This window comes from Megalops cyprinoides, chromosome 5 (genome assembly GCF_013368585.1).
Source record: "Megalops cyprinoides isolate fMegCyp1 chromosome 5, fMegCyp1.pri, whole genome shotgun sequence".
NCBI classification, from domain to species: Eukaryota; Metazoa; Chordata; class Actinopteri; order Elopiformes; family Megalopidae; genus Megalops; species Megalops cyprinoides.
Genome location: NC_050587.1, coordinates 34,167,343 through 34,189,934, shown reverse-complemented (window position 1 = coordinate 34,189,934; position 22,592 = coordinate 34,167,343). Strand labels below are relative to the sequence as shown.

Sequence of the window (22,592 nt, the reverse complement as noted above, 5' to 3'; positions counted from 1 at the left end):
ACAGTTTAGCCAACAGTGGAAGCATAAGTAAATAAATACATAAATAATAAGAAATAGTGCACGGTGTCTCACCGATGCAGGTCTGTTTGGCGGGTGTTCTCTGAAAACCTGGGTTACACTTGCAGTAGTAAGAGCCGGGTGTGTTGACACATTCCCCGTTGGTGCAGGGGTCTGAAGTGCACTCATCAACATCTGTCGGAGTAATACACACATACAGAGTGGGCACGTCTGTTTCTGGTCGGGGGCATTAGCTGTGTGCAGGCTTTTCCTGTACTGGTACATTGGCCGTTTAAAGAGTTTTAAAGTAATTATGCCCAAAACGTAGGCTTAAATTGAATGGGTATGACTACGATTATGTTCTATTGTGCTGGAAGTAGATCTGGATAAGAGTGTCTGCTAAATGCATGTGATGTAAAGTAATGTAATGTAATGCTTTACCTGTGCAGGTATCCTCTTTGTGCAGAGGTACCCTAGTATTTCCTGTATCTGTGCCTTACCTATGCAGAGGTGTTGTTTGTGTATGGGCTTTGCATGTTTGCAACCTTTACCTGCGCAGGTGTTACCTGTGGGCAGGTTTAACCTGTGCACATGCTTTAAATGTGAAGGGATGTTTCTTGTGAGGGTGCATGACCTGTGCTACTGCACCACCCGGGGAGGGGTGTTACCCGTGCATTCTCCGCGGGCGTCCTGAGTGAAGCCCATGTTGCACTCGCAGCGGTAGCTGGAAGGAACCGGAATGCAGCGGCCGTTCAAGCACAAGTTTGTCAGCAGCTGACAGATGTCCACCGTCTGGTTGAGAGTGGCTGCAAAAAACAGGTACTCTGACGTATCTGTACACTGCCTTATCTGCAGGTGCAGGGTTATCATATCAAGGAAATCTGGGTAATTCACTGTGTACAATGAGAACAACATGTCTGAGAATAGTGTGCTCGTCTATCGCTTGCTGTTCCCAGATCAGCAATCGTTCACATTGGCTCACCGAAGTCTGGCTGGGTCAGTTTTGGACCATTTCCATTGGCGGTAGGAATCCGCCTTCCGTTGAGGGTGGGGTCATAATCACTTGGCAGGTTGGGGGTTATTCTACCCCCTATGATTTCGGGGTCGCCCTCAGGAAAGCGTCCCGGCCCCGCCACAACGCACAGCCTACGGAACTCCTCTGCAAGGCAGATGAGACAGAGGGTGGGTCAGCTCAGGAGCGCCCGAGACCGCAAAACATTCCAGCTGATGTAACAAACGGCTGGGAAAGCAGGTTGGTTTTATCAGGCCGAGGGTGAAAGCCAGTCCACGAGCTCCCGCGGACCTTGATTGACGGGCATCGTGGGAGCTCCGAGCAGGAGCACTGGGAAGCCAGCCAAAGGGGAACTGGGTCCCGTGCCAACGGCTTGTTCAGCTTTGCTTCTGACATCATCAGCGTGAGACCGCTCGGGGCTTCCGCACGTGGGTACCATCATTTACAGTTCTGTCACTGCTCTGAGCAGTGGTGTGAGTCAGCATTTCTGACATAACGTCTGGCCGTGTCCTTTTTTTATTAAAAGTATCATTTTGTTTGCATAACGGAACTCCCAAGATGGGGATGACTAAGAATAATGAAGAATAATAAGAAGAATAGTGCAGAAGTCATAATAGTGACATCTTGCGCTAGTAATTATATTTCCATTTGTACTCTAAAATTGGTGTGGTACCCACAGGCAATACACTCAAATTTATGGAAATTTGTTATGTTACATTTATTTTGATTTGCTGCTTATGGTACCAATAACTCAATCAATTTTTAGACAATTTTAAGACATTTCAAATGCTTGATCAAATGTAAAACTACTCATCAATAATTTTGTCTCCTGATTGCTGTAGCATCTTGTAATCTTGCTACCCCAGTGATATCCTTTGCAAAATTAAAGCCTCCATGAGATTTCTGAGCAGTTTAAAAATAAAACTTCTGGTGGCAGGCAGAATGGTGCCGTTATTAAGGACCTGGACTAATTGAGTGACCCACAGGCTTCAGGGTTGCAGGTTCAACTCCCAGCTGGGACACTGCTATTGTACGATGCTGTAGTGATAATAAATAATCACAGCAATAACAGGGACTCTAATGCAGGCTCAACAACAACATCGTACAGAGGGGATAGGTACTCACCAGACCCCCGGACGGGGCACATTTCGGGCACGGCGCCCCGCGCCCAGCAGCGGCCTGAATCGCAGCAGCACTGGACCTTGCTGAAACGCCCCGCTCGCTCCTGGGCGCAGCGGCCGTTCAGGAGGCTGCTGTAGCAGGACCCCACGCGCTGATCTGAGAACAGTGGAAAACGGGAGGCAACATCACCTAAATTGGAAGCGCTCACCTTTTCAAGTGCTGCTGATGTGTGGGTGATCTTTTTTTTTCACTTTTTATACATTTTAAAAGATCACTTTTGTATTTTATTGCACAGCTTTTGTGTGTAATTTTGTCTTGTCCTTGTATATTTTAACACGCCTAATGTATATACTTAACTGTCGCTTAACTCATTCACCCAAGAGCAATTATGCCATTCAGAATCGGTGACCTGGAAGTTATTTATAGAGGTGAAATGTCAATGTTCTGTTTCCTGATGAAGACCCCAAGGGATTGAAACTTAGTCCCTGTGATCTCCGTGTGCAAACTATACCAATTTGGAGCATTAGAGTAGAGTGTGAACTCTGCTTCTAGATAATCCTTTCTGATCTTCTCCCTATATTAGCCCCCCCCCCCCCAGTTCAGACCTAGACTATCTGGATTTATTTCTGATGTGCTATATTACCATGAGTTACACCCACATGTTCACACACACCTCACATACACTTCATCTTTGTGAGACAGTGGTATTAACATTTAAAAGAATCAATAATCTAAATCAAATCGACCACTGAATCTTAAATACTTTATAAGTCTGCGTAAGACATTCATTTAAAAAGTGGTTGCACATATAATTTGTGGCACAACTGCTGTACAAGGCTTACAGAGGTTCTTGCAATATGGAGATTTAACACGCCACTTTCACTTAAATGTCCTTTATCTATGCATAAAACCAAAAGTATTGGATAACATGAAAAACAATTAGGGTTTCAAATGAAATGTTCAGTGTATTATTCATGTTTTAATCCCCATGATGCCGCGTGCCCACATTTTGGTCAATAATCCTTCAGCTGAAGCCCTTTGCGGTTTGTTGTGAAAATACTGGCCGCTGCTTTGACATCATTATCCCAGGAGGCCTTGCTGTAGGGGAGCTGTGAAATCTTACAGAAATCCGCCAGGGGAGCGGAGGGTCAAAGGTCGCCCGGCTTAAGTCAAAACATACAATCAGCCGTGAAAAAGAACGTTCGGGGGTCCCCGCCGCGCTTGCTCTGAAAACAAAGCTCTCCATAACCCCTTGGCCCGCGTACCTCTCTGCAACTGCTTACACGACAGCTGAGAGATGAGTCGGGGCTGGGCGCTGAGCAGCAAGTCCTTCTCTTTTTTTTTCTGCACACCTGAACCTTTATTTGGTGAAACTTTGACAGTGTGGTGTGAAAAAAAATTCATTCGAAATCGCTGCGCTCCCCCACAGTATGTAGGTCAGGAAGCTTCTGAAACGAGGTCTTGTCTGACATCTGTAGCTCCGGGATCTATAGCTTCGGTATCTCTCTGCACGTGAGCTTCTATGGGTTCAAGAAAGTGCAGCGCTTTACCACTGTGATAGGCCAGAGCAGGAACAATGCAGTCCCAATCGAAAAGAATACAAGCATGCATACACATCAGAGTTTTGTGTACTGTACACAAAACTCCTTACAAGTTGGAAACAATCGTTATAATGAACTGTGGAGACTAAGTCAAAGCAGCTACAATTAAACATCTTTGATGTGCACTCTGTTTCCAAGCTAGAAAACACTTCCTGCGGATTCAGCAGCATTTTGACGTTTTATACCATAAAACGTGAACAGAAATCAAAAGTTAACAATGGGTTTGTAATTATTCAGAGGCTTTTTCTTTCAGCCATTAGCCATTGCTTGTTTTTTTTCCTCAAGGGATTTCTTCTCAAAATGATCTGTCTAAAAATACATTCATTTTGAAAATGTGCAGTGAACTAATAAAACCTTTGTCACTATGAACCATTTAGAAAAAACTAAACCGAGAATATGAAAAGGTGGCCTCCACATGTGCTGAGCACAAAGTCATGTTGGAGGTCTCTTTCCAACCCCAGCGTCAAAGTCCACCGAAATATACTGCAGCTTACCACCAAAATAAACTGACAGGCTAAATGTTATCTTATTTTTCTAATAAGTAAGACGGGCGGGGTGCCGTGGAACAATCTCATCACTTTCTTGGGCTTCCTGTGCCAGAGTGAAGCCTGTTGCCAGTTATCTCTGGAGCTTGTTGTATGCATAATGGTCCGCTAATGTCTAGCCTTGAGGGTGGGGCAGAGGGGTTTAGGGAACACAGCCAGACTCTTCTTAGCCAGATTTCTTCTCTTTATGTGCTTCTGCCTCCTCCATTTCACAATCTCTCTCTCTTTCTCTCTTCTCTACCTCCTGTCCTTGTTATCCTATGGCCTCTATCTAATCTAACCGCGTTGCATGTTGTCCTGGGAGACAAACTCATTACAGCAACCGTTATTTTTTTTTGAGGGGGTTTCTTGGAACACATCATGCTGCTGAAATTCCTGGAAAGTGTTGAGCAACAATGGAAAAATGGAAAGTTTGCTTGAAATTGTTACTCAAAGTTAAGGTCAAAGCTCACAGTGGACAGACTGAACCAAGCCCATAATCCATACATTATTTGTATGGAAAAGAAGCCCAACTAATGATAATAGAATATACTTTTTATTCTCTGCTTGTAAGAAGACATGATAGGACAAATATTTATAATGATCTTCTATTCAGCTCTTGCATTTTTTCCATACACTGTCTGTGGATTTCTGGTTGATAAGTGGTGGTTCCAGGCTTTTCTGCGTTCTTGTGTTAGCTATGAAATTTTCTTTTTTTGACCACGCCCTTTCAACAATGTTCATATCTCGCCAGAAAATCCAAACACTTTCGGCATCAACCATAGCAGAGACAGAACTTTCAAATCAAAGCACACAGAGTAGTAATATTAAAATCCGGGCATAAATGGAGTATCTGTGGCAATGCAGCAAGTGCTGGCGAGTACATGCTCTTGTGTATCGGGATCTGATTTGTTGCAGAGAGCCTCTCTGCTCTCCCAGGCCCTCTCTCCCAAGGAGCCCTTCCTCCTGGGCAGGAATGCGTCTCTCACGCATGGCACCGGGCGTTAATTGCGGGTTGAGCCCGGCCCCTGACACCGTGAGAGCCCTAAATCACGGGCCCCCCTTCAGGACAGGAGCGGGGTGACCCAGCCCGCATTCTGCACGAGCCTGAACACGCCCCACCGGGGGCCGCCTGTTTTCAGCGGAACCACTGGGTCGGTCGTAAAAAGCCGAGCGGAGGCCTGTAATTGCCGCGGAGAGAGGAGGGAGAACGGGCCGCCAGCTACCAGTTCACACGGAAAGAGGGAAGTGAGACAGCCCCCTGGAGGAGCCTGGTGGGGGGGTGGCTGGGGGGGGTGGGGGATGGTGCGCAGTATGACAAAGCGGAGTTGGTGCAGTGTGATATTGGAAAGAGGAGCATGAAACCTCAGGAGCGAAACTACCGCATGCTATCGATGGCTCACAGCTTTCGAGCCATCATAGCGTTTCTGCAACAGAGAGCGAGGGCACCAGATTACCTCGAGTAAGTGATTGACAGCGTGTGGGGCGACAGCTCCGCCCATTATGGGGGTCACGACCCCCGCGGTTGCCCATGGCTGGGATCAAAAACGCCTTTGCTTCCCTGCCAGCGACGGTGAGCAATGGCCGGTGGACCCCGCCTCAGCATTCCAAAGGTCTGAGCAAGGACGGAGACTGACCTTTGACCCTTAGGAGGAAAGGCCTCCAGCTTATCCCTTGTACTTCACATTCTGAGAGCAGATGTGGGAGAACTCAGAGCAGTCGCATTGAACTACCCATGTCCCTACATCCACAAAGTCTCAAAGTCAACACCTAGAGAGTCACACTTCATGCTAGGTTTTTTTGCCCACATAGCCAAAGCTGTCAGTTATGTAAAATCCCACTACAAACACTTTTATTTGATATATTACCGCTGGTTATTTATAATTGGCCTGCAATCTGCTCTGAACCACTGACAGGCGTTTCCAAATAGGTAAATACAACAGGCTGGCTGAGGGGTCCTTCAACAGGCTTTGATACGGGTTTAAGATCAGTGTTAAAATAATCAAGTCTGCTGGCTGAAAAAGTCCACTGTGAGTGGCAGGTCGGCCTGCATCCGCAAGCTGACTTCAAAATCAACAAGAGCGCAAGGTGCCCAGCATCCAGGTACCGCTGCCATCAACAAAGGAACGACATGGACTCATTTCATCTCAATCCACCGGCAGAACCCAGTCACCGGTCTCTGAGTGGAAGCAGATGTCAGTGTCATATTTAATGAGTTTACCCAGCATTCCCCTGTTTGTTTGCACAGCTGGACCTGGTTTTGTGCGCGTTCTTACTCACCGACGGCCATGTTTACATCTGCGGACCTGGTACGCTGTAACGCAGCCCCGCTAATCATCGCTTGTTTACTTCACTACAGGTGCATTTGAATACATTTTCACAGGAACACTTGAAGCGAAACAGGGTAAATAGAGAACACATATACATCATTTTAAATCCTGTGCTATTCGTCTTTTTAAATTAAGCCTGTTAGCAATGTATATGTTTGGGAGTGTGTCTGTGTGTGCACGTGCAGGTGTGTGTCTGTTGTTTGGTGTCAAAATGTGTGTATGTGTGTTTGCGTGTGCCTCTCTGTGAGTCTGTTTGGTATGTAGGTAGGTGTGTGTTTGTGTGTGTGTGTGTGTGTGTGTGTGCGTGCATACAAGCATAGTTCTGTATATTTCATATACACATATAAAATACTTTTTTGGACTTTGGAAATGGCAGTTGAATGATTTCCAGAATGAACATATCTGGGAAAGTTTTTAAAAATGACTCTGCCTTGGAGACATAACTGGGATAAACATATGCTTACAGCAAACAGGCTGTTTCCTTGCCACTAGGAAATTCTTGCAATATGTACAGTAATAAATTAAGCGGAGTAAAACACATGTGCACATACACAATAACAGTAAATTACTTTTCCGTAGGAGAAAAAAAAGAGAAACCGTGAGGAGAGACACTTTTCTGGACAAAGCCGAGGAGTCTACGCTGTGTAATTTAAGCGGAAAGTAGCCAGTAGCCAGCGAGCTCAGTGCCGCATACTGTAGATTATATGGAGATGAATGCTGCACCTGAAACAACAAAGCATGACAGAGGGACTCATCCAACAGCTGGATCCACTCAAGCTGGGATCTGTTTTCTACCGCTGCCACAGCAAAAGATAGCGGGAGTGGTCTTTATCGCCTGACAGACAGTACACAGCTTATTTGGGCATGAAGGCATTGGAGTACCACAGATGCTCTCCTATGTAGGTCATAGAGATAACTTTGACTCCCGTGCTTGTAATCGGTTTCAATTCAGATGTATGTGTGTTTTTTTTCCTCCACCAGTTGGGGACCCCTGGGTTTCACCAGAGAAGTCAGCTCCAGTCATTTTTTTATCACATGATGCAATACAACCTCCTGTACAGCAGGGGTGCCAAACCAAATCTCTGGAGAGTTTTATGAGCACAGCTGCTACATTAACTGGATGGATAGGGATACTGAGCCAGAAATATATTTAGCACGGTTTTATACTCTGTCATTTATTAAAAGTATATTAAGTGCACCTACATTCATTTGCTTTTCCAGTGTGGCTTAGCTGTGTGTAATGAGTCCTCTGCAGACAGGAAAGTCAAAATCATGAGAAAGTAAGAGAAGTTGCAGGGCTGCATTCCTGCCTTGGCCGTACTTACCAAAACAGCGAGTTCGGTCCAGGGACTGGGTGAACCCGGGCGGGCACGCGCAGGTGTAGCTGCCCACCGTGTTGAAGCACTGCCCTCCGTCACACACCCGCGGAATGGTCGTGCACTCATCCACGTCTGCCAGAATCAACCAATCACAGAGAGCTGTGTCAGAGCCTTCTCAACCCCTTTTACCCCCGTCTGCCTGAATCAACCAATGACAGAGAGCTCTGTCAGAACCTTCTCAACTTTTTTATTGACAGCTTCCAGAATCAACCAATGACAGAGCTCTGTCAGAACCTTCTCAACCTTTTTCTTAGGTAGCCAGCAAATAACGGGAAGGCCAGAAATAGCTGCTGACCAGTGGTTTGACCTATTCTGAACACACAAATGCTCTCGCTCCATAAAAAATGAGTAGAGGAATTATTTGAATCTATTCCCAGCTCCAGTGTAATGACATTAAAAGATGATGGCAGTCTTTTTTGTGTTTTGGAAAACACGAGACTCATAATACAACACATAACTTGATGAATGACGTTATCAGTTAAATGTTGATAGTGTACATCCCCTGTAATTGGTTTTATTCCTGGGGCCCCGACTCTAAATTTATCCTCCATATGTTTTGCTCTTAATGTTTATTTTTAAGTATTTTAAGTGTTTTTCATTATGAGGTTGGTGGTTGATGAGTTTGAAAATTAAAATACCTGCATCGTTTTATGGCATACACTATAACTTTTAACTTGAAGTTAAACCTTTTACAGAAGCAAACAAAACAGTTTATATTTATTTTTTATTTTGAATAAAGGATGATGAAAACATTCTCATTCTCAGTTCCACTTCCAAAGACAAAAAAAACAACCTGCAAGCACTTTTCCCAGGAATGTCAATTTCCTACCAAACAGCGCTGCCAGTCCGATATTGGCACGATCGGCAGCAATCGTTTATGTGTAAAACATATGTCCTGCTATTCAGACCCCGGGCTGTGCGAAAACTGAATATCGGCCCTTTCCTCTGAAAAACTCCTGGACGTTAGTTTCAGTCGTAGGTTTGCTTGGATGACCGAGGGCATGTTAGCTCCTCAGTGGGGGAAAATCTTTGATACTGAAAAAGGAAGCAGAGTTTCGTATTTACATTTGTCATTTAAACATCGGACTCAGTGTTGGGGTGTTACTGTAGCTCAGCAAACTACAACTCTGCAGCACTGCCGTGCTGAATATTCTTGAGGGGAAAAGGATTCATTGAAATGTCATTTCATGACTGCTGGAAGAGAACCATTCATTACTATTACAGCATGACGATTGGCGCACTATAGTCTAGAAAGTACTTTGCATTCAATTGAGCAAAATTCACTATTATTATTATTATTATTATTATTATTAGTGCATGCTTCAATGCCCTCAATGCCAAAAAACACAATATATTACATATGGTAACAGATAGTTTTTAATTCACAAAATAATGTACTTGAATAGACTTTCAAAAAAAAAAGTCATGAATCATCATGTTTTCATCCACAAATAAAAATCGCTGAAGAAAAATAAAGACGTGTCAACACGCCATAAGTAAGAAGGGTAAAGCCTGCCTTTTGCATCACGAAAAGGTCCATCCTCTCACACACTGATTTACAATATTTTTTCTTCCTTGTTTTTGTCATGATGTCACTACTGACACGGATATTTCCAGTTTGATTGTTATGATGGTGACTCCTACCTACATTGATCCTACCCATCATATTAGCAGCTAGTGGTCTCTGCATGTTCACTGACCTCTTCACCAGGAGTGGCCTGCCACACCTGTTTCGCAGCAGCAGTTGGGTTTATGTGCTTTTACGGCATAATGACGCCCATCACCTTTTCAGCTGTTAATCGTGTTGAACAGCCTTTCACTCTTCTCTCCTCTATACTCATATATGTTCTGTGGATTTACGGGGCGCCAAGTGTAACAGACCTTTTTTTCGCAGACAGAATGCCTTCTGTGCTACGAAACGCATAAATTCATTACGAAACCATGTAACACTGTAACGCGTTTTGTACTGAATTTACACGTTTCGTAGCACAGAAGGCATTCTGTCTACGAAAAAAGGTCTGTTACACTTGGCGCCCCATATGGATTATACATAAATTTCAGTTCGCAGAGGATCTGCAGTACATGCAGTTGAAGAAATTAATAATGGAAGAGGATATCACATCTTGGCCTTCAACTGTTGGATATTTTTGAAAGTATCATCTTGCAGCAAAGTTTTGGAGGAGGTGGGGCATTTTTCATTCTGATTACATCCTGGATTTCTAAATGGGCACAAGGACCTTTCTACGAATTGTGCAACCCGATATGTCCTATTGACGCGGAGCTCAACATTGGACTTTTGTTGTGAAGTGCAGCCAGTAAAATGAGAGGGGTCTCTTAGCTGTGGAGGGAAAGTAGACGGGGGAGGCCCGAGTCAGATTGCTCTTTTGCTCATTTGAACCCTGTGCTATTGAGGAATGTCCCCTAATAATGAAAGGTCTCTTTTAGGCGGAATGTGGGTCATTCAATCTGTGTTCAGAATGTCCGGAACCATGGAGACGTCTCACTCGGTAAGGCACAGGGTGATCCGTGACATCACTTTGTAGAGATGGACCCATCATGCTTAAAAAAAGCATTAGATCTGTTATACACAGACAAGGTCTGCACAGTGTAAAATTAATAAAAATCTGCCTGAGAGAGAAGCTGCCAACAGCTTTGCTGCACAAGAGATGGTTTCAGTTCCTCCGACACCTTCAGGCAACAGCCTCTTTTAATTATACGGTGTTGCTCTAAATGACAGAGTCCCGGAAAACGTCCCTTATTCTATCAGCTCTGTTCCAGTTTCTCTCACACCGTGTTATTTGCTCCTTGCAGGCCACGACTCTCCCAGCACGAGTTCTGTGCAATTACGGCAGGAATGAAGCGCGTTGAAAGTTACCGAGACGGCCTACACACGCCCGATGGCTGCAGTGTGTCTAGCGGAGTGTGTTGTGATGTCATGAGATGTCACGAGAGACAGCTGGGTACGCAGAACGCTTCCTGTCCCAGCTGCTGTTCCCAGGCCTGTGTTAACAGGCATCGACACTTCAGGTAAAACCTCTCACCGCTGAGAGTGTGAGCACCAAGTTCGCAAGGGGAATCAAGAATCAAGAGGCAGCAAACTCTAAGCAGGCTGCACTGCGATCCTCTGAAAATGTTTTGTCAGCCACTCCCTTGTGTCACTGTTACTGATTACGCAACATCCTGATAGCCCATTCTGTTTATGGCCTGACATCTTCTTACTTGCATTATTTTTTAACTTTCATGACAGGGTGTGGTGTGAAGGAGAGACGGCCCCTGTGCCACTACAAGCCAGCACATTTCTGAATTATCTTCCAGTTATTCACAATCTTGTAATTGTAATTCCCTAAAATACTGTCATTTACATTACAATATTACAGTATGTCATTTAGCAGACGGTCTTACCCAGAAAGACTTCCAAATAAGTGCATCATAATGCTGAGTACAAAAGAGTAGCTGTTGAAAGGTACTACAAGAGGTCAGTAAAATACTGAGTTAAGTGCTAAACTGGTGTAGAGTGCTTTTTGAATAGAAAACAGGGATAGATAGGATAGATAGAGAGGAAGGTGGACTAGAGACTGTCACTCAAGAAAACTTCTACATCTTACATGTAGGAGTCACAGCAGCTATTGGAAAATAAAAGGACAATAAATGGGTTATAAGCTGAGAGACTGTAGGTCATAAAGCCCGCATGAGTAAGACTCTCTCCCCACAAAGTTCGTGTGAAGAACAAAAAGTAATTATACGGGCCATAAAGTTTTTTTTTTTGTAATACACCTACATTATTAAGGAGCCCCAAATTGTTCCAAATTGCATCTTCATGGCAGTGTTTCTCAGCCTTAGTCCTGAGGGCAGCTCTTAATTAATTATGTCTGATTGAGCTGTTAATTTAATACAGATCTCTTTTCCAGGTCCCTACAAAAACAACACATATGGTGTGCCTCCAGGTTCAAGGTTGGAAAACACACCTTCACGGCATACATTACTTGCATGTCGTTGCGTGGTGAGGACAGAGACTTGGCCCATAACTGTATATATATCTCTTTGGGCGCTCTTGGGGCCGGTAGTGTAGCACAGTGGTAAGGAGCAGGGCTCATAACCGAAAGGTTGCTGGTTCGATTCCCCACTAGAGCACCGCTGTTGTTCCCTTAGGCAAGGTCCTTAACCCACAATTGCCTCAATAAATATCCAGCTGTAAGAACTGATAACACGCAAAAGCTGTAACCTATGTACGTCGCTCTGGATAAGAGCATCTGCTAAATGCCAATAATGTAATATAATGTAATGTATCTATATATACATAGTGGTGTAACCTACCCTCACACTTCTGGGTTCCCTCGTTCTGACGGTGGCCAGCTGGGCATTTGCACTCGTAGGAGCCCACGGTGTTGATGCAGTTTCCCCCCTTGCAGAGGCCTGGAATAGCTTGGCACTCGTCCACGTCTGGGCAAAAGAACAGGATGTGTGTTACCGTGTTACTGTAGTTCATCAGGCTGACTGAATGGTAATTAACTAGGATTAGCGTTATTCAGTGTGCAGGGATTAGAATGAATTGCATCCATTAAAAATAAATACTGTAGATGACACCGGACTGAATCTTGATCGTTAATTGTGTAGTTCAAATTGTACAGGATACAAATACTTTCCCATGAACTTAATTTGGCAAATAATCTTGGAAAGAAACTTTTTTATTTATGCATTTTATTTATATACATATACATACATACACACACACACACACACACAATCACACACACACACACACATATACATTGTTCCCACTACATTTTCAATGTTATTTCATTGTACTAATAGTGCTAAGTTTAAACATGCTTACATTATAATGTTATTGTTAGGATGACACACTGTTAACAGTTGTCCCTCCTGTAGACTCATCACATACCACAGAAAACCTGATTCAAGTGAACTTAAACAGACCACTCCACGGTTGTAAGCACCTGTCAAGAAACCCCTGTTTATAGGAACCTAGACAATATTCCACGGACTCAGTGAATTAAACAATGACATACACCCTTGCTGACGCATTGCTATAAAAAGCTTATTATTTTATTACAAAGTACCTCCGCTACATTCAACAAATCATAAAATGTAATGTTTTACAAGTCTCCTGGCACATTTAAGTAGCTCTTTTCCCTGGATCTGTCTAAAAACAAGCAATAAAATTTAATATTATTGATGTTATATTTGAGCTGAAAAATATGGACTTTATTTTATATAATGACGCATAGGGCATGTTCATAGGGGTAATGTTCATTCATTTGATATGAAGTCATTATTTAGAAAAATTTAAGTAGTTGTTCAAAACTAATATGGGAGCACTAACTTTTCTGTGTTCTTATGGTGTTAACCTACAAGCAAATTTGTACAATGGCAGAATATCAATACAAAATGCCTTATATAGACTGAAATGATGTATTACTATTTCACCGTGCTGTAAAAAGTACGGAAAAAGTACCTGTGTTTGGTCATCATTTTAAAGGAGTAGATGGGACCAGAAGATGCAAACACAGTACCACATCTTTTACAGTTTAATTCCTAGAAGTCTATAGTATTATTTTGTGTTATGACAATATCTAGATAAGTCTGCAAATTCCTGTACTGATGACATCAGGATGTAACATGACTAGAACATTGCTAGAATGTAAAACTACTATGTGGTGTGAAGATCTCATCAACAATGTTGCTTGGCAACAGTTACACAACTCAATAAATTTACATCCACACAATATCCAGGTATGTTGCTGCAACGCAACATGCCAGTCATGACCACTGCACAACAGCTGTGAAACGTCCTGGGTGGGTAATCTGTTACTTGGGTGGCACTGGGTAAAGCAAGCAAGGCCAGAAAAGGCAGGGTTAAGAGACTTGTTCAGACACCTGACTAATATCCTACATTTGTGCCCATTGCAAATTACAATCAAATTGACAGTGTTATTTTTAACCTGATAAACGCAAGCACCTGCTTGCTTCTGTGAGAGGAGTCTTGCTGCTTTTGTGTCTTGCTTCTATGTGGGTGGTCTTCATTGGCACCTTCAGGCCAGTATAAAACAGATCTGACACGCCCACAGATCACATATTACAACTTGTGCTAAGAACGTCCTGTTGGGAGAAAAAAGCCACCACCATTTCCTGGCTTCATAGTGTCTGGAGACTTTCACGTAACCCCAAAACCGATCTAATTTCAGATCATGAAGTATTAAAGTAATGTATACGCTGTGAAGCATTGTGGAATCTCACTTTGACTTTATACTGAGGAGGATGAGATCCAGAGGAAAGCTGGAAGGACTCTCCAAATAAAATCACTTTGATTACATCTTATTTTTCTTTTACTCCAAAAAAAAACTTGGATTCTCAGGAACATAAGTGAGACTTATGTGAGTATTAGATCCTCTATATTCAGAGAAAGGTTTTTTAGTAGAAAACATTGTGAAATTCAATAATTTGGAAATTAATTCTCCTTGGATTTACAAAAATAGAAGTTGAAAGAAACAAAATTAGGTCATGACTTTAAAGTATAGATATGTTAAATAGGGAAAACACCAGAACATTCCCTAACAAAACCTAAATGCTACCATTTCAATTAACCACATGCAATGAAATATACGGTCTAAATGTTTTTGTGAGTCTACATAGTACTTTTTCTGGTTTCCAGTTCATTAATATCCTCTCAAATCACCCGCCTCGATCGTGCCTTTGCACTCAGCCTCCTTGCGGTTTAACTTGGGGCAAATGAATTTGTCAATGGATTTCTCAGATTAGTGATTGGGTTATTTTAGGGCTACAATGAATTCAGCGGAGCCAGTTCAGTGAGGCCACTGTTTCCGTTCTGAGAGGAGAACACTACGAATCCAGGACAATGTCTGCGTGTAACAGAGCTGGCTTTCATGCCCAGCCGAGTATCTGCCTCGGCCCGCGCGTCCCTGTGAACAGGGCTCCTTGTGTGGAATTAGGTCCGGCGCAGGAGAGAGCGTCCCGCTGACACGTTTTTTTAAAAAGCACATTAAACACAACGCGGGTCTGCGGGGACCTGCGGGGACCTGCGGGGACCTGCAGGGACATGACGCAGCCCCTCGTCCTGGGTGGTGGGGGAGAAATGAACACGCAGGTCGGTGTTAACTTTCTCTCAGTGCTGCAGAACTGCAGGGACCCCGCGCTGGCACACAGGCCCGGGTCTGTGCCGTGGCAACAAGGGCGTGCTTCATTCCCCATCCCCGTCGAGAGGTGAGGTCACTGGAAAAGAAGTGAGGGGAAGCCCGTCCGCGCTGGAAAAGGGGGCGATATTATACCCACACCCCCCCCCCCCCCCCCCCACCATAACCTCATACAATCTCCAAACAGAGAGTGCGCGTAATGTTTTTACAAAAGTGGCCAAATAACCGTTCCTTGTTTATTTTCGCTTGGTAATTATTTAACGTTTGGATGAGAACGCAAATAAGCCGGTGAACAAAGTATAGAAGTATTACACTAAATGCTGCTGAACATAGATCTATGAGTTGCTCCTCTGTCTCTCAGAGTGCTGTAATCAGGTTTGTGTACTAAGCTGCTGTTTTTCCAAGTAAAAGTCATTTATTTTAAAGGGGGACAGACTCATTTATCTGCGTCATTAGGATATAATTTGACAGCAGTTCATGCAAATGAATGACATTTATTTATCCACTAATTTTGGTTACTCTGCTACATTCCTCTTCTTCTATTCCCCACTCAAATGACTGATTGTCCACAAATGCAGTACGCCTTACAAAAAAAGGAGGAAGAAACAAAAGTTTAATTTTACGTCGCTTGTGTGTTGTTTATTACCCCCCCCCTCCCCACACCCCTCACACCCCCCACACCCCCCACACCCCCCACCAATGTGGTGCAAATTAAACAAAGCCATTCCAGATGCCACGCTGGTGCCAGTCTCAGTGATAAGGCCTGGCAGGGGGAGAGAGGGGCGCCAGGCTAGCAGAGGAGCTCTGGGTAAATTGTAACAGCATGGAGGCTGTCCGGGTACCATGCCGCTCCGCGCAGCCCTTTGAAAACGCAGCCAGAACATTCACGGGGGAGGGTAGCACGGGGTCCAGCGCATTCCCCTGCTGACTGACACATCAAAAGGAGCCAAGGACAGGAGAACTGACGTGTTGAAGCCCAGCGAGGAGCAGGTATTAATCCACCACTTGTCAGCGGGGTCTAGCGCACATTGTGGGGTACGGCAATAATGACTGTTTAGAGGCTCTGCTAAAACGTGCTGAAAGGAGCTTAGAGGTACAGAATCTACAATTCCAGCAACACCTGTCCCATGTTTGAATTCGAAACTTCAAAACGTATAAGCGCAGATGAACTGTAATGTGTGTTGCAGCTTACGTGGTTTTCACCAATGCTGTGTCAATTACGCTTTAACCGAACTGGATTCTGCGGAAAGCACCGTGAAACAGTGCCCATTGACCAGGAGCAGGGCTTTTCTACAGCACCGAAAATCAGACAATCCTGTGATTGAAACTGGTAATCTAAAGAGCCAGCAACTTAGTAAAAGACAGACAAATATATCTTCTCGGCAGCCCAAAACACGCACACAAACACACCCCCGTCATTTAAAACTCGAGATGTGCGGTGCTTTGATGTCGTGTCTTACTATGCAGGACAGAAGTGCTCTTTGTTTTGCATCAGGTGCTGTTGTCACTGGAGGCAGTAGGTTGCCACCACAATGCCAGATTTGTCCCACACTTCAGAGGAATGCCCGGCCGACATTTCAGCTCATCTGATCTTGCGAGGAAGGCACTGTCTGTCCTTCTTTTAACAGCTAAGTGGGTACTGCCACTCAGGGCCTGTGGCAATTACCCTCAGTGAACTGGGCAAGATCCGTATGAGATCTGCTGCAGGGAGCACAAGGGCTGGCAACGATACAAACCACCAACTTTCGCTTACTCTGAAGTGGCTCAAGATTCGCTAGCTCCTCGTCTTGCTTTCTCAATTTCTATAGCTACAGCACGCTTCCTTTCCAAGAGGTGAGAAAAACTTCCGAAAAAGGAACTGCAATTGGAGAGGTATGTGTAGGGCTTCAGCTGCGCGGAGGAGACACCTCCCATGTCTGGATCCCCCTGAGGGTTTCTCCTTATCGGGAGGGAGCTGGAAGAAGGAGGCCTCTTATTCCTCCCCTGAAGGGGGATGTTCCACACAACTGCTGCCTCCGGCCTGCTCACTGGGGGCATTTGAGGTTTTCTTCCTCAAAGAATTTAGTTCCTAATTCCTAATTGTAGTACCTACCTATACTCTTTAATGAAATTAATTCCATCAACACAATGCCACATATTATCACTGTCTATATTTTCATTATAAGTTTATATTTCTTTCTGTTTAACATCAGCTTTTTCCTTCTTTTTAAATTATATTTTTCCTTACATAGGATCAAGTAGTCTCATTGTCTTCGTGTTTTCAGTCCAGATATACATCATTATCCCCCTTTTCTGTCAATAATACTGTGATATTCTGTCAGTTACATACTATTGTGTCATTTTTTTATGTTCTGCTTCGTAATTGTTTGATAATTGGTTTACCTGGTCTAAATTTTTTGTGTGGTGTCAATATTATTGCCGTTATCTTTACATTTTTTGTGTCATTCTATAATTTCCCTCTTTGAGTCAGCTGTTAGTTACATGCACCCTAATCGATTATTAGCTGGAGCACACCACAGGTTATTGAATGTGCATATTGTATGTATATAACATGTATGTATTTTGAATGCACATATTCCGATTTAACAAGTGTTGAGAATATTATCTGTATGTAAATGAATATAACATTAACTTAGACACTAGGTACAACAAATACCTCTGATTATTATGTACTTTTTCACATTACCAGTATTTTAAATACAATTTGACTAATTGATTGGACTGGAACTGCAGGTGACTGAGTAAAACAGGCTTAAGGTAAAACCATGACCCTCCAAAGTCCCTAAACCCAGTGGAAATGACATTACTGGCAAACAGCTCTGATGAAAATTCCACATGCACAGTGGGAACCATGACAGTGGTGATAAAAGAAATGTGGTGTGTAAGGCTGCGGTTGCACAGAAATTCCACAGGGGGGGCGCTGTATTCTGTGGCAGTACTCACCCTGGCAAGCGCCGGTGCGGATGTTGGGGATGAAGCCCCTGCGGCAGGGGTGGGGCTGGGCGGGGCACATCTCGCAGGGGTGCCCCCAGGCCCGGCCGATGGTGGCGCAACAGAGCGTTTTGGTGCACACGATGCCGCTCACCTGGCCCTGGCACATCTGGTTATTCACCTGCGTGAAGCATGGGCCGGTCCTGTAATCTGCAGGGGGGAGACAGGAACAGTGTCACATCGGCACAGTAAGTACAGTAGAGTGTAGTATAGCATTGTTATTTAGCAGATGGTCTTATCCAGAGTGATTTACATAGGTTACAGTTTTACACATTATCCATTTATACAGCTGGATATTTACTGGGGCAATTTTTTGGGTTGAGTACCCTGCCCAAGGCTTCCAGGGCAGTGCCTCAGTAGGGAATCAAAAAAAGTCAAAAAAAGTAAAAAAAACAAATATCTTCCTTCACTACATACTGCTGTAGTTTTAGCTACAGTTTGTTGGAACACAAAAGGAGTAACCCCACTGAAGGCGGTAGCTCCTCATTTTGAATGACCGTGGAATAAAAATGTTCATGCACAGATGTTTAAACTGCAACAGGGACTTCACAAAACCGCATTTAAAACAACAAGATATACCCTGCACTGCAGGTATTCTACCATCTTACCATCAAGTGGTAAACCAACATGTATGGTTTGCCACCATTAATAAGCTACTGCAGCCATTTCTCCAACTGTATAACAACTTCATAATCTTCTGTTCTTCTTCACCAACAGGATGAACAACATGAATAACTTACTCTTCTCCTTCCCCAACCTTGAATCTATTGGTCTACCCTCTCCCTTCTTGCCACCTGCTGCTAGTTTCTCGCACTTCTCCACTGTTAATATTGATCATGTCACTCAGCCTGCCTGCTGTCTCTTTGACCCAAAGCATACCTTCCAGGTCAAGACTTGCTTCCCAGCCTTGGCTTCTTCAGTTACTGGTGTGATTGATGACTCTCTTTTGATGATCTGCACTCTGACTTTGCTCAAGACTGCTGCTGCTGCAAAAAAATCTGGATTGGATCCTTTTTTTGTTAGCCTTTTTTTTATCGTTCTTTTAAAATGTAATATTTCACAATGTGTGGTGGCATCCTCACTTTAGAAATACCTGGGAACGAAACTACTTCAATCCTTTCAGTATGGCCTTTGAATGAGACATAGCACTGAAACTGTCCCTGTGAGAATAGCTAATGATTTACTCATAACTGCAGACCTATGAGCCTTTCATAGTCTTCTGAATTGGACGAGATGGACTTCAAATCTAATACCATCCTGACTAACTGGGGTGTACCCCAGGGTTCTACAATAGGTCCTTTGCTGTTCTGCATCTTTATTCTGCCTCTTAGTTTTTATTATCAGACATTTTCGCTGAGTACACACAGATTTATATGAGAACCAGCTGCAACAGAAACCACCCTGCTACCACTTGTAACCTGTTTACATGATATGAAAGTGTAGAAGCAGCAGAATTTTCTAAATCCTAACTGTGACGAGTCACGGAAATCATTCCAGCTGGTTCCTTATCCCCTCTCCACATAATTTGTGACTTGAATCACTTCAGTGATAATGGAAATGTCTGTACAAGCACCCTACATTTTACATACACCAACCTCAATATGTATATATACACCAATATAAGAAGAAAGCACATAATATTGCAAACTCTGGAAGACCTGCTCACAACTTTCTGCTTGAATCACAACCTATTAATTGAGACAGAACACAGACTGATTTTTACGAACATGTGTGAAGTCAATTTGTTGCTGAATGTGAAAAATGTTTTTAAGATCCAAACAAGGAGGGGAAAATGGGTCAGCTTGGGACAACTCTCTGATGCCAAGCTTCCTGCCAAGATTATTCTTGATGAAAAGCGTGGAGTATTAACAGTACTTTACACTATACGCTATATTTGTAATTTAGCAAAAGCACTGACACAAGCACTGATGTAGTTGTAGATAACAGGAATCAGCATAAAAATCTGGCATATTCAGCAGTGCTGACACCACTTTCATTCACCTGGCCATGTCCTAACGTCGACTTACTACAGTTTCACAAGCCTGGCTGTGTCTCGATATCAAACTGTTTCAATCTTGGCTGACTCCTTTTTGAGAAGGGTTATTTCATAAACATTTACAAAGGGGACCGACGGCCAAAGCCTGAGAGTCCATGTGCATGCCACGGTCTGCACAGGATGTGAGCCGTGTGTCACATGAACGCGAGGAAGCCCAAACAGCATGATTCAGCCTGGAAAGCGGGCAGAATCACAGATCAAACAGTAAACATTCAGACTGGCCTCAGCTCTGGTCGCTATGAGAAAACAGATCCCATATTCTAACATATCCTGAATTGTCATACTCCATCTGATCCTACCCTGTCTGGACAAGATAGGTCTCACACACCCACAACAAACAGAGGGGAAACTTTAGGACACAGTGTTACCCAGGAAAAAACAGCATTTTACAATTACATCATATGCTTAGCAGACACCCTTCTCCAGAACACACTTATAAGTGGCTGACATATTTAAAGAGACAAAGAAATTCAAATGTACGATCTCCCATCTGGGAATCAAACCATCACCCTGTGTGTGAGTCCTTCCACCACAGCAGACTGCTGTATCGCATATTGGGGTGCGTGCTTTGTATCCTGATTTTCCACAGTGTTTCTGCAAAGTTTTTATTCCACCTCATCGCCCTGATCTCCCCCCCCCCCCAGTTAAAATAACTGATCTCCCCACAAGTCTCCACAGCTGCGAGAGTTTTGGTGATTTGGAAAGGGTGGGCAAAATCCGTTGGTCTGCAGTTCTCTGTACCTATTCTTGCGTCTGGTTCACATGCTGGCTACTCTACTCTGGTAGGTCACAGTGCCTGCAGGCTATTGTTCCAGTCAGGCACATAGCAACGTGATTGTCATTATCATTGTCTTAACCCAACCAGGTTAGCTTCTTGGGACATTAGCGGCTTAAAGATATCTGGAAAATCTCTAGTTCCATGGCCCTCTGGTTCTGTAGCTCACTGCTCCTAGAACAATGTGCATCATTGGCTGCAGCCATAGTTTGAGCACGGAATAACTGACCACACGATCAGCCAAAGGTCAATGGACAAGGATATTTCCTGGGTACGTTTAGAGACAGTGGAGAGAAAAGGAGCTAATGCTATGGGTATGGGTGGAAGGCTTGTGGAAGATGTGATGCATTAATATGGGTTAGATCCATGCCACTATTCTACAGCAAGGGTGGGCAGAGAAACAGGCAGAGGATGAGAGAAATAGTGCTGTGTTTGTGCCAGCTGAGTAAATAAACCACTACCGAGTCTCCATCGAGTTTGGGAACAGCGACATCAGGACACTCACGCATGTTCACACACAAACATGCAAACACGTACACCCATACACACGCAGAAACACACACGCGCAAACACACACAAACATATGCACACACACTCGCGCTCACACACACATACACAAACATATGCACACATGCATGTGCACTCTCACACACACACACATGCACACACACACATGCACATGCACACACACAGACACACACACACAAAATGCAAAGACATAGTTAACAGTTGTGCTGTTTAATGAAAAAAGCATGAGCATGCTGTTTAATGGAAGCTTTGAATAAGATAAACAACTAATTTCCACTCTTACTTTAACTCAAATGCTGTATGTAATTAAAGACTTTCAAAGGAACTATTTTCTCAGACTCAGATGAGTAATTTCACAATAATGATGCAAACTGATCAGTGTAATTAGCTCAGACCTAACACTTAAATCAGAAACCCTTGCAGTTCACTAGCAGTATACAACACACACGCACGCACACATGCACGCACGCACACACACACACACACACACAAATTTTTATAAGAACATGGTTTGAAAAACATACACACAGCACTTACAATCCTGTTAATCAATATCACTTGTATTGCTATTGATTGAAAAAACACAATAAGATGGAGGCTATCTGCAATTGAATATATACCTAAAAAATAAAATCAGTCTAAACACGCAAAAGCCAAGCTTCACATACACTAATCCAGAGAGGAACATTATCATATTTAAGAAAATGAGCTGAGCACAGCCATAGGTTTGATCCTGCCGAGGGAATACAGAGGGGAACCACGTACCGCGTGTGCACCGAGACCATGTGACTGTGAGTCCCTCCAGAGTAAACAACAGCACAGCACTGCCTTTTATGTCTGGCCATTAATGAAAGTATCAAGCAATTCCCTCTGAGTAAAAAAGCTGATGGCAGACTCCCTGGCCTCCTCCAGGTCAGCCATGTGAGGCCAAGTGCCCCACGTTACGTCGACGACTCTCCGTGAACACTATAATGGCTTTAATTGAGTCCATGTGGTTTCTGTACAGAGGGACCATTATATCTCTATAATGAAATTAAATACGTGGGGGGGTGGGGGGGGGGGGGCGATGTCTCAGCTGATGGAAAGAAATGGAGAGAACATGAGCATA

General features: G+C 43.7%; 1 protein-coding gene across 1 annotated transcript in view; it reads right to left on the bottom strand.

Annotated features, from left to right (window-relative positions):
* Nucleotides 1–22,592, bottom strand: part of LOC118778447 (fibrillin-2-like) — an 86,397-nt gene that overhangs the window by 49,770 nt on the left and 14,035 nt on the right. The window contains exons 6-12 of the mRNA XM_036529977.1: nt 18,078–18,275; nt 12,280–12,405; nt 7,912–8,037; nt 2,135–2,287; nt 980–1,156; nt 666–803; nt 73–192 (exon numbers count right to left, since the gene is read on the bottom strand). Coding sequence (XP_036385870.1) covers nt 73–192; nt 666–803; nt 980–1,156; nt 2,135–2,287; nt 7,912–8,037; nt 12,280–12,405; nt 18,078–18,275 — 1,038 coding nt within the window. The remainder of the gene's footprint in view (nt 1–72; nt 193–665; nt 804–979; nt 1,157–2,134; nt 2,288–7,911; nt 8,038–12,279; nt 12,406–18,077; nt 18,276–22,592) is intronic.